Source organism: Marmota monax, unplaced genomic scaffold (genome assembly GCF_021218885.2).
Source record: "Marmota monax isolate L192 unplaced genomic scaffold, Marmota_monax_Labrador192_F-V1.1 WCK01_AAM20220418_F8-fsc00087, whole genome shotgun sequence".
Lineage (NCBI taxonomy): Eukaryota > Metazoa > Chordata > Mammalia > Rodentia > Sciuridae > Marmota > Marmota monax.
Window position 1 is genome coordinate 4,386,457 of NW_026693476.1, and position 12,631 is coordinate 4,399,087.

Genomic DNA, 12,631 nt, shown 5'->3' on the forward strand with positions numbered 1-12,631 from the left:
AACCCTCTTAGGCAAGTTTCCTCTCCACCTGATAAAATGGCTGCCAGTGGCTCTAGGCTCCAACTCCAGAGAAACCCCAGTAAAAGAACACGCTTCTTTCATTCCAGCCAGATCCACCTGAAATCCCCAGCCTAACCTGCAGTGGCCATATTGGGTATAGTGCCCATCCCCAAACCAGTCCTTATGGCCAGCTGTTGGTTGGTGTAAGCCTGGGCTTCATGCCCACCTTGGAGCTTGAGGTAAGTTGGCACTCTCAAGCCTCATGGATTGAGAATCAAGGAGATTCATTTATCTAAGTAGAGAAAAGGAGCTGGATTCTTGGCAAGGAAAACAGTACAAAAGCAGAGTCTGAATCCTTCTTGCTTGCCCTTGGCAGTACAGGCCATGGGTGTGGGTTTACCCACCCTGAGTTCTCCTCTAGGTCATCCTGGAGCAGATGGTGTTGAGGATGATCACGGTCAGTGCTCAGAGGTTAGGGAAGTAGGTCATCATAGAAACTCAGCACTAGGTGGAATAAGGAAAGTAGGGACCAGAGGGCTAAGCAGCAGGGGCCGGCAGTCAGTCATGGTTTCCTAGCTCTTCCTGCAGAGCTCAGCAAAAACCCAGGTCTGCGAACACCCAGTCCTGTGCTTGCTCATTTTCTGCCTCCCTGGATAATGTCAACAAAAAACACTTGTGAAGTTGGGACCTTTTCTCTACACCAGATATTTCTTATAAGAAGAGCAATGTACATATTTGTAGAAATTGATATTTTCTCTCAATAGTTAACTTTCCAAATAAGAAAGATACCTTCTCTCTAGCAACAAAACACGAAGAAAAATAAACCAGGGTACCATTTATGCTACATCATAGTATACAGTATGAAGTAACAAGAGTTTAAAAAAGAAACCAGGCCCAGTTTGGGGGTTCTGTCTACTGTTCTCACACTCCTTTTTTTGCAAGAATAAATTCCAAAGCAATCATTAAACTCTTGTGACCCCTTTGCTAAAGAGTGTTCTAAACAAACATGGCACATTCAAGTGGTTCTTCAAGAAAAAAAGGCTTTAGCTGGGCTCAGTGGCACACTCCTATAGCCCCAGCTACTTGTGAGGCTGAGGTAGGAGGATTGCAAGTTCAAGGCCAGCCTCAGCAATCTTATAAGACCTCATCTCAAGAAAAGGAAAAGATAACTGCACTCCCAGCCTCAAGTCCCACTCTGAAAGAGACCCCAGGAAAGGTATGTTGTTTAGCTCCCTGCTTCTGGGCAGACGACTGTTAAGCGTTGTTGGAGGAACTCCCCATCTTTGGGAGATTCTTTTCTTTCTGGCATCCTCGGTTCTCGCTCCTGGGTAATGGAGTTTCCCTTCCTGGGGTAAAGATCCAGATGCCACTGCCAAGCCTGGGAGAGTGACAGATCCTAGGCCAAGACAAGAGGACCCAGCTGTGGAAATGAGGACAGCTGGAGAGGGTAGTCAGACTGATTGCCGCCTGCCGCAATCTCTCGAGGCCCTTTGGGGCCAGGCTGAGGCCTGGAGTCTGATCCGTGGTGTCCCTGGGTTGCTGAGGTGGGGGAGGGAGATCCTGGCAGTAAGAGGACTTGGGTTACTGGGGCTTCCAAGACCTTCTCCCTTCTAGCCTCTTTCAATGAACTCTTAGGAGAAGTCCCGCATCTTCCAAATTCCAGCAACCTGCCCATGCTATGTCCTGTTGCGGTCCCTCTCTGGCCTGCCTTTTGGATGGGCAGACACCCCAGGGTCTTCTTTCTAGGAGCTCAGAGTGGGGAGTGATCCCCTCAGCCCTCGGGCGGCCGGAGGGCCCATGTTCTGGAACGCATGAGGTCATGTCTGCAAGCAGAGGATGTGAGCAGCTTTCTCCATGGAAGGGTTGCCCACACAAACAGGAGCCACTTGGCTCTCTAGGGTCACAGCCTGGCTGCAGCTGTCTCTCCCTGGATTCAGAGTCCTGGAGCCTGGCTTTGATTGTGGCTGGAGGTTATGTGTAAGGAAAGTGTTCCTGTGCTGAACATTAAGGGGCTGGCTTGCCTTTTTAAAAACTCTGACTCATTCTGGGAATATTTTTTAACTTCTTGGTCTTCAGTTGTACCTGACAGTCTTGCTAGCTGGATAACAGAACGGTGCTGTAGTTTATAGCATTGAGATCATTTCTCCAAAGTACTTTTACAACGAGCTGATAATCATTCTCATATTAAAGATAACAAAACCATAGAATAAGAGGACCTACTTACAGGCAAGGTGGGCAGGCCTAGATTTTGGGGTGCCAGGCCTGCTCTTTCAGAGGAAAATCCAGGAATCATCATTTCTAGACACCTCAAGTACTTTTCTCAAGAAAATGCTCCTTCCATTTTTAAATGAGCAGATTTCTAGCTAAGAGAGTCACTGTTCTTCTGAGTTCCTATTGAGTGTGTGGCCTGGCGGTTAAGGGTTTGTACTTTGGCTCAATTCCACCTTAACCCCTCACTAGCTATGCAATCTTAGGAAAAGTACTTAATTCTCTGTGTCTCAGATTCCTCATCTGTGAAATCTGAACATGGTTAAGTGCCATACCTGTTTCTGAGTGAGCCCTTGGTACATCTTACCTATTGGTATTACTTGTCAAGAGGGCATGCTGAGGAAGGGTTTGTCTGCAATGCACAATGACACGAGAGAATAGGAAGAAGAGATAAAGAAGAGACTAGTTTATAAGACTGAACTGCGCAGCCAGCAGTTTCTTGAGATAACGTCTGTTAGGTGCACAGTACAGATGCCACTCAGAGCAGGCTGGCCACCAGGACATGGTGCTTACTACCAATAGTGATGAGTGACTGCATGACTGAGACATGTTAAGCACTGAGAATAAGACTCAGTAACTGATAGCTTTTGGTGTTATTCAGAGAGCACCAAGTCCTCCCTTTCCCCTAGATATTTATTTAAAACCAGCCTTCCAAAGCCGTGGGTTCTACAGATTCAACCAACTATGGATCAAAAAGACTCTGAAAAAAAGCTTGTTTATACTGAATATGTAGATAATTTTCTCTTCATTATTCCCTAAACAATACAGTATAACAACTATTTATATAGCTTTTATGCTGTATCAGATACTATAAGTAATCTAGAGATAATTTAAAGTATATGGGAGGGTGTGTTTAGGTTATATGCAACTATTACACCATTTTACATAAGAGACTTGAGCACCCACTGACTTTGTATCCAAGGAGGTCCTGGAACCAATCCCCCAGGGATACTGAGGGACAAGTGGAATTATATGCATTCAGGAAAAGCTGAGAAGGAGAGTTTTTATGCAGAAGCATAAAAAACATTATTTTTAGATGAAAAATGGTCATTTATAAGTTATATGAAACTGTCTACTGCTAAAAGCCAATGTTTATGACCACACCAATATCCAGTCCCTACAAAGGGGGAGCCATTTTACAATGAATTTATGCCAACAGGCCTTAAAAAGCCATCCCCTTTGTGTGTTAGCTGAAATGATGCTATTTGCTTTAAAAGACGTATCCAAAATCTGAGAGAGAAGCAGGAATTGTCGGGAAGTAAGATGTTCAGAAAAAGCTCTTGTTGGTAGCATGTCACTAGAGATCACTGGCATTGTAACACCCAGCTATTAAAGATAAAAATGAAATTTCAAAGTGTTTTCTCTCTTTAAATCAAGAGAAGCAGGGCTTGGAAAGCATGAGGGATTTGGGAAATAGGTCATGCATCTATCACACGTGCCGTGGGAAGAAGAGGGCTCTGTAGAAACCATCTTGGAATTAAAATGTGCTGCGAATTAATTTATTCATCCAGCAGCTATTTTTTTTTAAGGAGGAGCATATAAAGGATAAGGTATCCTTGGAAGTCATAGGTGGTTTTATGTTGTGCAGAATATTACAACCAGATTTGGGACAGGGTTCAGGAGGCCCAAGGAATTTTGCCACAGGTTGGGGCTATGGCTCAGCCATAGAGTGCTCGCCTAGCACACATGGGGCCCTGGGTTCCAGGCTCAGCACCACATAAAAATAAAATGAATGGAATAAAGGTATTGTGTCCAACTAAAAAAAAAAAGAAATATATATATATATATATATATATATATATATATATATATATATATATATATGAATTTTGCCACTTGCATAGTTTCTTTTGATTTCTCTCCAGCTCTATAAGCAGGGCTCACTGGGAGTGGGGGAGTTGGGGAATCACAACAACACACTCCTACATGAGTGGAGACTGGCTGGAAAGAGGCCTCAGGACAGAGAGATGCTAGGGCAGTTACAGGTTGGTTTAGCCATGAGCTCTGGGATTCTCAGCTTTTTTTTTTTGGCGGTGGGGGGGAATAGAGATTGAACCCAGGGGCACTTAACCACTGAGCCACATCCCAGCCCTTTTTATTTTTTTATTTTGAGGCAGGGTCTCGCTAAGTTGCTTAGGGCCTCATTTAGTTGTTGAGACTGGCCTCGAACCTATGATCCTCCTGCCTCAACCTGCAGGAATGACGGGTACGCACCACCACACTTGGCCAACATATGCTCTTGAAGAGCTCATTGTTTCAGAAACATAAGGATCTCTGCCAGAGAGATCAAACCGTGCACAGTGCAGATCAACTCTGTCCTCCCCAGACCCTGGGCCTCTGCCCACTAAGTCCGAGCCTCTGCAGGAGCACCATTTTTTCCCCTATATTCCAGACTTTCTCACAGTGTCTTGGGACTCCATTCTCATTTGCCTGACCTTGGACAGTCCAGCCCTCTGATGGCTTCATGGATGTTTGCTGAGATGGGTTCCCAGCATGTATCTCTAAGCAAAGATGGGTGATGAGGTATCTCAGTCCAGCACTTCCAAATTGATTTACTCTTGATCCACTTGAAATATCCAGCATATTCTCTCTAGATAGAATGAGTAAGGTTTGTGGGTTTAAAAATCTACAGAGGGATAAATATGGGAATCTGCAAAGGCACAAATCAGCAAAGATCAAGGCATGGTCAGACCACAGTGATCTCCAGATGGCCGGAGTGAAGGATAGGTGAGGGTTTAGGGTGTGCTGGTCCTCAGGCTGTGACTCCACACAGATGATCATGTTGCAGTTGTAGCAGTAACAATGGGGAGGCCATGAACAACTTAAGCAGGAAATCAACAGAGTAAGATGGGCCACCTGTTGAGAAGGAGTTGAATATGGTGTCCCTCCTGCTGCCCTTCATTCAGCCTGTTTGGGTGAGAAGACCCTGGTGGGAAGTCAGGGGTCCAGGCCCACAGCGTTTTGCCTTGCTGATCCCCATTTGTAAAACAAACGCATGTCTTACCTAACCAGGTTGTTTTGAGGAAGTAATGAGACGTTGGAAGTGAAATCGCTTTGAAAAATGAAAACTATTAAAAACGATAAGGTTTTTCGTCAGTGCCGCCAACAATATTATTGTTTTTAATATGCGATTATTTCTCTAGTTACCACATTCATTCCCCACTGAATTAGCCTTTAGAGAAAATGGAACAGGAGGAAGTGGCAGAGCTGGAACAACAGGAAGCTTGAACCTCCCTCAGGACTGCAGAGTAGCCAACCCAGAGAAGCACCCTGAGCGAGGCCGGGCAATGCAGGAAACCAAGCAGCGTGGCTTTCGGCTCCATCTGAGTCTGTGAACAGACAGGCCTGCCCACAAACCACTTTCAGCAACCCAGTGGAGCCCCAGGAAGCGCCTGAATGGCAGGCTCAGGGGTTCCCCAAAGAGGCCTGACACCAGCCCCCACCTCCGGCAAATGGGAGTGGTTTCCAGGTGACTCATCTGAGTAAAATGCAGAAAAGAAAATAGAGGCTATGAGAGTTATTGCAAGTAAGCCAAGTACCAGGTCTCATTGTGTTCCCCCTTATCTCGGGATCAGAGAAGGAAACCTGGGAAGGCTTGGCTGAAGTTCTCTCAGAGCCCGAGCATGTCTGCCCTTTTCTTTCCCTGTGGGAACAACAGTTCTTGAGTTTGATTTAGGTAGGAAGTAAAAGTCACCACCCAAACTAAAGTTGCTGCTGTTGCCAGAGAGGCAGGATGGCGTTCTGCCGAGGAGCTGGCTTTTAGGGCCTGCACTGCCCATCAAGCAGCTCTGTGAGTTTGGGCAAAGGGCTTACTCTTTGGAGGCCCAGTTCCTCTGACGAAAGAATGGAGGTAATAAGAGTGCCTACCTCACAGGCCTGTCCTGAATTAAATTTTACATTAAAAAATCAACACGAGGTGTTCAGATCAGTACCAGAAAAAATGAGCCCCTCATAGGTGTAGCTGATATTGTATTAAGAATATTAATATGACCTTATCTCTCGCCCCTCTTAATTATTAATATCAGCCTCTTTTGCCTAGGGTCTACGGTATTGCCCTCTAAAGGAGAAAAATCATGCAAAACCCATATTTTATTGCTCTTTCCTCTGCTCCTGTCCTTAACCAAAAGCCCCCTCTGTGTCTGAGCAGCTCCCCTCAGTGCCTGGGCAGCTGTTTTTTCCTCCCAAACACTGGGCCTCAGGCCTCTCAGGTAGAGACAGCCATTAAGTCCCTAGTGCAGAGGCTCAGGAGAAAGGCCTGGGTTTGTGTCCCAGCTCTCGCACCAGCTCCTGACCACCCCTAAACTCAGTGTCATGAATCTCCTGTGGATCATAGAACTCTCCTTGTTGCCAAAATCTCCATCCTTGTCCCCAGTGCCAATCCAATAACAAGGACACGGTTTTGAGAGAAAGGAATTATTGCTTTGCTAGCAAGAGAGAAACACAGGAGACTGTGATTCTATCCATCAGCAGGAACAGAGCCTTTTAAAGAGGTGATTCAAAGGCTACATGCCACGTGCTCTCTGTTGGAGTTGTAATTCACTTGTTAATTTGGGAGGTGGTCATTTCTGAGATCTTCTGGTGCCATCCCCAAAGTCTGGATTATTTCGTTCCTATGGTGGATATGTACTCAGGGACAGATATATATGCGTAGGTTGGGGAAGAAAGATAATCCTGTTTCCCCTGAGATTAAAGAGGGGAGAGATTAGGGAGGAACAGGGAGAGAGGAAAAGAAAGAAACATGTCCATTTTAAAAATAAGCTGCAGTGGCAGAGCAGCAAGGGTTATATGCAAAGCATAAAGGGGACACTGTTACATCCTGTGCAAAGGTATAGGAATCTGAGCTGCAGAGCCTGGCCTGAGGAGGCATGTTGTGGTCATCCAGGTGTGAGCTCTGGGAGGTGGGCAGCTCTGGCTTCCACTCCTTGCTGGCTGTGTGCTTCTTTTATCTCCTTAACTTGGCTTTCTTCTCTGAACTGGGGATTACAGTTGGAAAATGACAACCCCTGAGACAGGATGCCCTGGGAGGAGGAGAGGAAGAGGTGGGGAGGAAGAAGGCAAAACATTCATCCCTTCCTAGTGAATATGGGTCCTGAAGCAAGGAGGCAGATGCTCAGCGCTGGGCCCTGGACTTTCACCCTTTCCCTTTGCCCGTGTGAGTCCTGGAAGGAGAAAAGCAAATAGTGAAGCTCTGGGTAACAATGGGTCCCAGAGGAAGAAGAGAAGCAATGGACACAGAGCTCTGAGCCTCCATCCCCTCCCAGTAACACTAAGTTTCAGACTTTTTACAACTTTTTTCCTGGCTGCCCAAACTGACACATTCTGCTTCAGTCCCCAGTGATTAAGCCACCCTCATTGTAAACTATAAAACACAGATCCCTTATGGAACCAGGGCCATTTTCCACCCGGAAAGTGAGCCCCTCCAATGCCCGACTGTGATCCTGAATAAAAGGTACTGCTGATCCGTGAAGCCTCTTCCATCCTGGTTATTTGTGCTTTCATCATGGTGCCGAAACTGTGTTGGTTATTTTTGCTTCCAATAGTAGCCCCTACCTCAGAGGATCACGGCACACTGCCAAGGCATACGGTGTGCCCAGGAAGCATTCAACAGGTGTTACTCATTACAGTATGGACAATCAAATGCTCTGGGTACCTAGGATTTGGAGCCCAGTTTGTGGTGGTGAAGTCCTTCTGTTTGCTCTGGCCCTCAGGGGCTGGGGAGCCAGGCACTTCACTTAGCCTGACTCTGAATAGTCTCCCTTGACCTCTTTCCCACAGGGCTCTACGTGCTGGTTGGAGCTGGGGCCCTGATGATGGCCGTGGGGTTCTTTGGGTGCTGTGGAGCCATGCGGGAGTCACAGTGTGTGCTCGGATCAGTAAGTGGGGCATGGAGGGGTAGGGTCAGAGGCGCTGGTCTGAAGGAAGTCAGGATGCCTGGCCTGCAGCCCAGGGTCCCCCAGGACTCACTGAGCCCTTGACTCTCCCTTATCTTCCTAAGTCTGGGGTTTCTCTGTCTCTTGCATAAGAATAATATTATTTTTGTTCCTGCCTCATATGGAAAGTGTGAAAAAAATGAGGTCATTAGTGTAAAGATGTTTAGGAAGGAAAAGTGCCTGGTAATTGTAAGGGGCAATTATGATTATTTTTTTAAAAAATAATATTTCACTGTGGATGAGGCAGCTAAAAGATTCCTATAGGCAAGGGAAGTGCTGTTATCTATAAGAAAAGCATTTCTGGTTAAGATCAATAACTTAACCAAACATCCCTCTAGTGGCTTATTTTAACCACCAGTCTCTGGTTAAAAAAAAAAAAAAATCAGTTAACTGCTATAAAGCCAATGCCAATGTATAAGTGAAACAAGAAGAAAGAAGGGGCAGGGGGAGTTTTTATGTTTCTCCATTGGGAGTCTGAAGCATCACTTTTATTAGGCAGTCTCTCATTTTAGTCACTCATGGCAACCTTTGGATTTTTTACCTCTGCTTCTTCTGACCTCTTGCTATATAAAAATGCCTGACTTGTTTCCTCACCCACCCATTCTTTCTCTCTGTCCCCTGCTGTTGGGCATCTCTCTCTTGTTTATCAATGACAAATCAATGAACTTGGTTTGATCAAAGCAAACCCAAGACCTGAATGGAAATTTGTCCAAGGGGACACCCACTTCCCCACAATACACACCCCCTTAGAGAAGCCTTTCCATACTCTTCTCCAAGCCCAGGCCCCATGATACCTATCTCCTAACCCCGCTTGATATCTTGATAGAGTCTTTTTTGCTCTTCAAGTATTTATTGAGCACATAGGTGGCCAGGCACTGACCTGGGATGGTGGCATTTCTGTGTCACTCTATAAAATTCTCTTATTCAAATTTTAAATCCTTTATTCATTAGTATCTTCGTCTATCCAATGTGAAGTTCATGATCGAAGAGACATTGAGACCTTGTTCACTATAGTATACTAAGAACCAGGGACAGTAACTGGTGTAGAACAGATACTCAATAAACAATTGCTGAATGAATGAATAGATGAATGAAAAAAACAACGGTTGCATAAAGGAAACTAAAGGGGCAAATGCTTACTGCTGGATCAACTCAAACTAATAACCTTGCCTAATGCCTTTTCAATATAACTAAAGTCAAAGGGACTGAATACATTGAAAAGGTATTAAATTAATGAAATTAGTGTTTTCTCTCCTCTACAGTTTTTTACCTGCCTACTGGTGATATTCGCTGCTGAAGTAACCACTGGAGTATTTGCTTTTATAGGCAAGGGTGTAGTAAGTAAAAATTACTTTTTTATGGCAAAAGTTATGAGATACATAGAGTGTTATTTAAAAAACCAAATAGTGCCCAAAGTTATAGAATGAGCAGAACTTCTTAATCTAACGAAGTAGTGCATAGGACTGAGCGTGTGTATGTACTAGTATGCATATGTACACATCTATGTGTGTTTCTAGGGAGATTTTTGTTCATAGCATTTATTAAATTTATAATGTAGTGTATGGTTTTTGAAATAAGCTCACTAGTTTAAGATTATCCCTAGTTCACAATGAGGCAAAAGTAAAAAGGGGACTGAGAAGAACATGCATCCCTGGTTTATCCTTAAGATAAACAGAGTCTGTGACATCCTCAGAGACTAAAACTTGATCTATTGTGTGCTCCCAAAGTCAGTTTAGATTGCTGCCCAACTCCAGGTGTCCAGAACAGTATCAGGAGAACCCACAAGTGAAATAGGCTTTGGGAAAGATAAACACTTGGGGAGAGAGAGAGAGAGAGAGAGAGAGAGAGAGAGAGAGAGAGAGAGAAAGAAAGGGATGGAAGGGAAAAGAAAGAAGAATGGAAGAATGGCACTGTGTACTATATTTCAGATTAATTCATGTGCCATCAATAATGTGTTAATGAACTTATTTTAGACCAAAAAATGACAAACCTATACAATAAGAAATGTCACCTCTTTTGGAATTTTTCCAAAGTATCTGGTTATATTCATAGGTTACTTTAAACTCAGCTCCATACAGAAGTGAAACTAGATCGTAGGACCTTTTGAGATTTCTGTGGATTAGGGGGTCACATGTTTTTATATCAGAGAAGCATTCTCCAAACTTTATATGGTATTTGAATGCAAAAAGTCTTCTTTGGTGGTGAACATCTGTTAAACAATGCCATGAGAAGACTTCAGTCCTTTTAACCAGTGAGGTACCATGATTGCGTAGTTTCCAGCCCTGGTTGTGCATCAGAATCTCCTGGGTGGAGCCCAGGAAACTGGGTTCCCACTGATGCTGAAGCCCTATCAGGTTTTGGAAACCTCCACTCTAAGAAATCTTTCTGGTCTATGAAAACTCTTCTTGGGTTAGGCTGTCCTTTCATCCTCAAAAGCATCTTAGAAATTCTAGAATCAACTGGGGATGTGCTCAGCAGTAGTGCACTTGCCTAGCATGCACAAGGCCCTGGGTTTAATCCCGAGCATGACAAAAAGAAAAGAAACTCTAGAATCTAATCTGTGTCATATATGCAGAATCATTTTAAATACATGGAAAGGCAGTGTTTTTAAAGGGTATAGAACAAGGGATTTTCTTTGATGAAAAGAGATTGTTTGAAACTTCCCACTCAGCATACCCTCAGTTTTCCTGGTATTTTTCAGGCTATACGACACGTACAGACCATGTACGAAGAGGCTTACAATGATTACCTTAAAGACAGGGGAAAGGGAAATGGGACTCTTGTTACCTTCCACTCAGCAGTAAGTAACTTGACTTGTTCCTTAACCTCATGTCTTCTAAAGATCATGTATGAACCAGGTTCTCTCCCCAGCACCTGGATTCAAAATAAAAATAAATTCAGTAAAGGCAAGCAGCAGCATCTTATTTTAGCCCTTGTGAGAGCCATAGTTTGCATTCTGTATAGAACCCCAGAAGAGAAAGAGGCCTACCACCGAGTTCACAAGAGGAAGTCAGAGTGTGTGCCCAAAAGAGACAAAGGAGGGCGAACAAGAACACAGAGAAAGCAGCCCAAATAAATGTCAGCGTCTCTCAAAGAGCAGCATGGTGGTGTGGCAGAAGCAAGTGTGGCCTGTAAGTCAGGAAAGCTAGTTTCCAGCTGCAGCTTTGCTACTTCACAGCTTTGTGACCCTGAGCAAGTTTTTTGGTCTCCCTGATACACAGTCATCTCCTCATTTGTAAAATGAAGGGTCGCAAGTGAGACTGTCCCTCTGGAGCCTTCTGTGGGCCTGTGCTGTCAATGGAGTGCTCAGAGCTACATACAGTTAATCAAAGAAGATTGACAGAGGAAATGGGCCAAGCCAGAATCGTTCTGATTTCTTAAACACTGATACTGGAGAAACGCTATGAACTCTTGGGCCAAGCGTTTTCAGGTACTTGGATCTTCTCTGTCACAAAAAAAAATGCTGGCAAGTACCCCAGAGCCATCGAGCAGCACACAGGTCCCTCTGTCTCACAGGGCAAGCCCTAAGGCAAGTCACCTGTTTGCTAGCCTGTCTGAAAGTCGGTCTTTGGACCCCTGGGGTTTACTGTGACCACTTCTGTCCTTCACAGACAGCCCCTAGTTAATGAGCCCTTCTCAAAGCTCATAAAACTTTAGTTCCTCAACAGGTTATATGAATCCCCTTCTGAAGGAAGGACTCCAAAGGCCCAGCTCCTGTGTAAAAAGCAGCAATTTTCACAGACGCTGTCTATTAGCTTCTTGCCTTGTTCCGGTTGCCTTGAGTCACTTCCTATGGTGAAACTCAGACAGCTTTAAGGAAGTCATTTTCTTAGTTTGCTAGCATGACGATGCGATTCTTTGCTCCCTTTCTAGAAATAGCAGTTTGGGTTGTAGAGAAGGACCTTATAGCTGCTTTGCTGCCTCGGCACCACCTGCTCTCAGCAGGGATGCCCAGACTCATAACTCTCGCTTTCCCGGCTCCTGTCCTAACATCTCTTTCTGACTTTCTAGTTTCAGTGCTGTGGAAAAGAAAGCCCTGAACAGGTCCAACCCACGTGCCCAAAGGAACTTCTAGGCCACAAGGTGAGCTTCTACCGGGGACCCCCACCTGCCCTGTAGTGTGAAATGGTTTTTGCCCTCAGGGTGGGGGCAAGGAGGCTCAGGTTCTACCTTCCAGGGACCCTAGGAGACCCTCTCCCGGTGGACTCTGGGCCTCACCTTTTCCCCGTGCAAAATAAGCAAACCAGTGCTGAGTTGTGGCCTCCTAGTACCCCGGAGAATGATGGTATATATTTGCCAGTTATTTTTTTTAATATCTATTTTTTAGTTATAGGTAGATGCAATATCTTTATTTTATTTTTATGTAGTGCTGAGGATCGAACCCAGTGCCTCACGCATGCTAGGCGAGCGCTCTACCTCTGAGCCACCACCCC

The 12,631-nt window shown here is 44.9% G+C and overlaps 1 protein-coding gene across 2 annotated transcripts in view; it reads left to right on the forward strand.

Annotated features, from left to right (window-relative positions):
* The window catches only part of Tspan2 (tetraspanin 2), a 52,929-nt gene that overhangs the window by 20,373 nt on the left and 19,925 nt on the right, over positions 1-12,631 (forward strand). The window contains exons 3-8 of one of the 2 annotated variants that reach the window (XR_006854777.2): positions 8,044-8,141; positions 9,461-9,535; positions 10,900-10,998; positions 11,163-11,329; positions 11,445-11,628; positions 12,210-12,281. Coding sequence is in view for 1 of the 2 variants with exons in the window: in XM_046458300.2 (XP_046314256.1) it covers positions 8,044-8,141; positions 9,461-9,535; positions 10,900-10,998; positions 12,210-12,281 (344 nt within the window). In the remaining variant the exon portion in view is untranslated. The remainder of the gene's footprint in view (positions 1-8,043; positions 8,142-9,460; positions 9,536-10,899; positions 10,999-11,162; positions 11,330-11,444; positions 11,629-12,209; positions 12,282-12,631) is intronic. The other variant, XM_046458300.2, reaches the window with a different exon arrangement.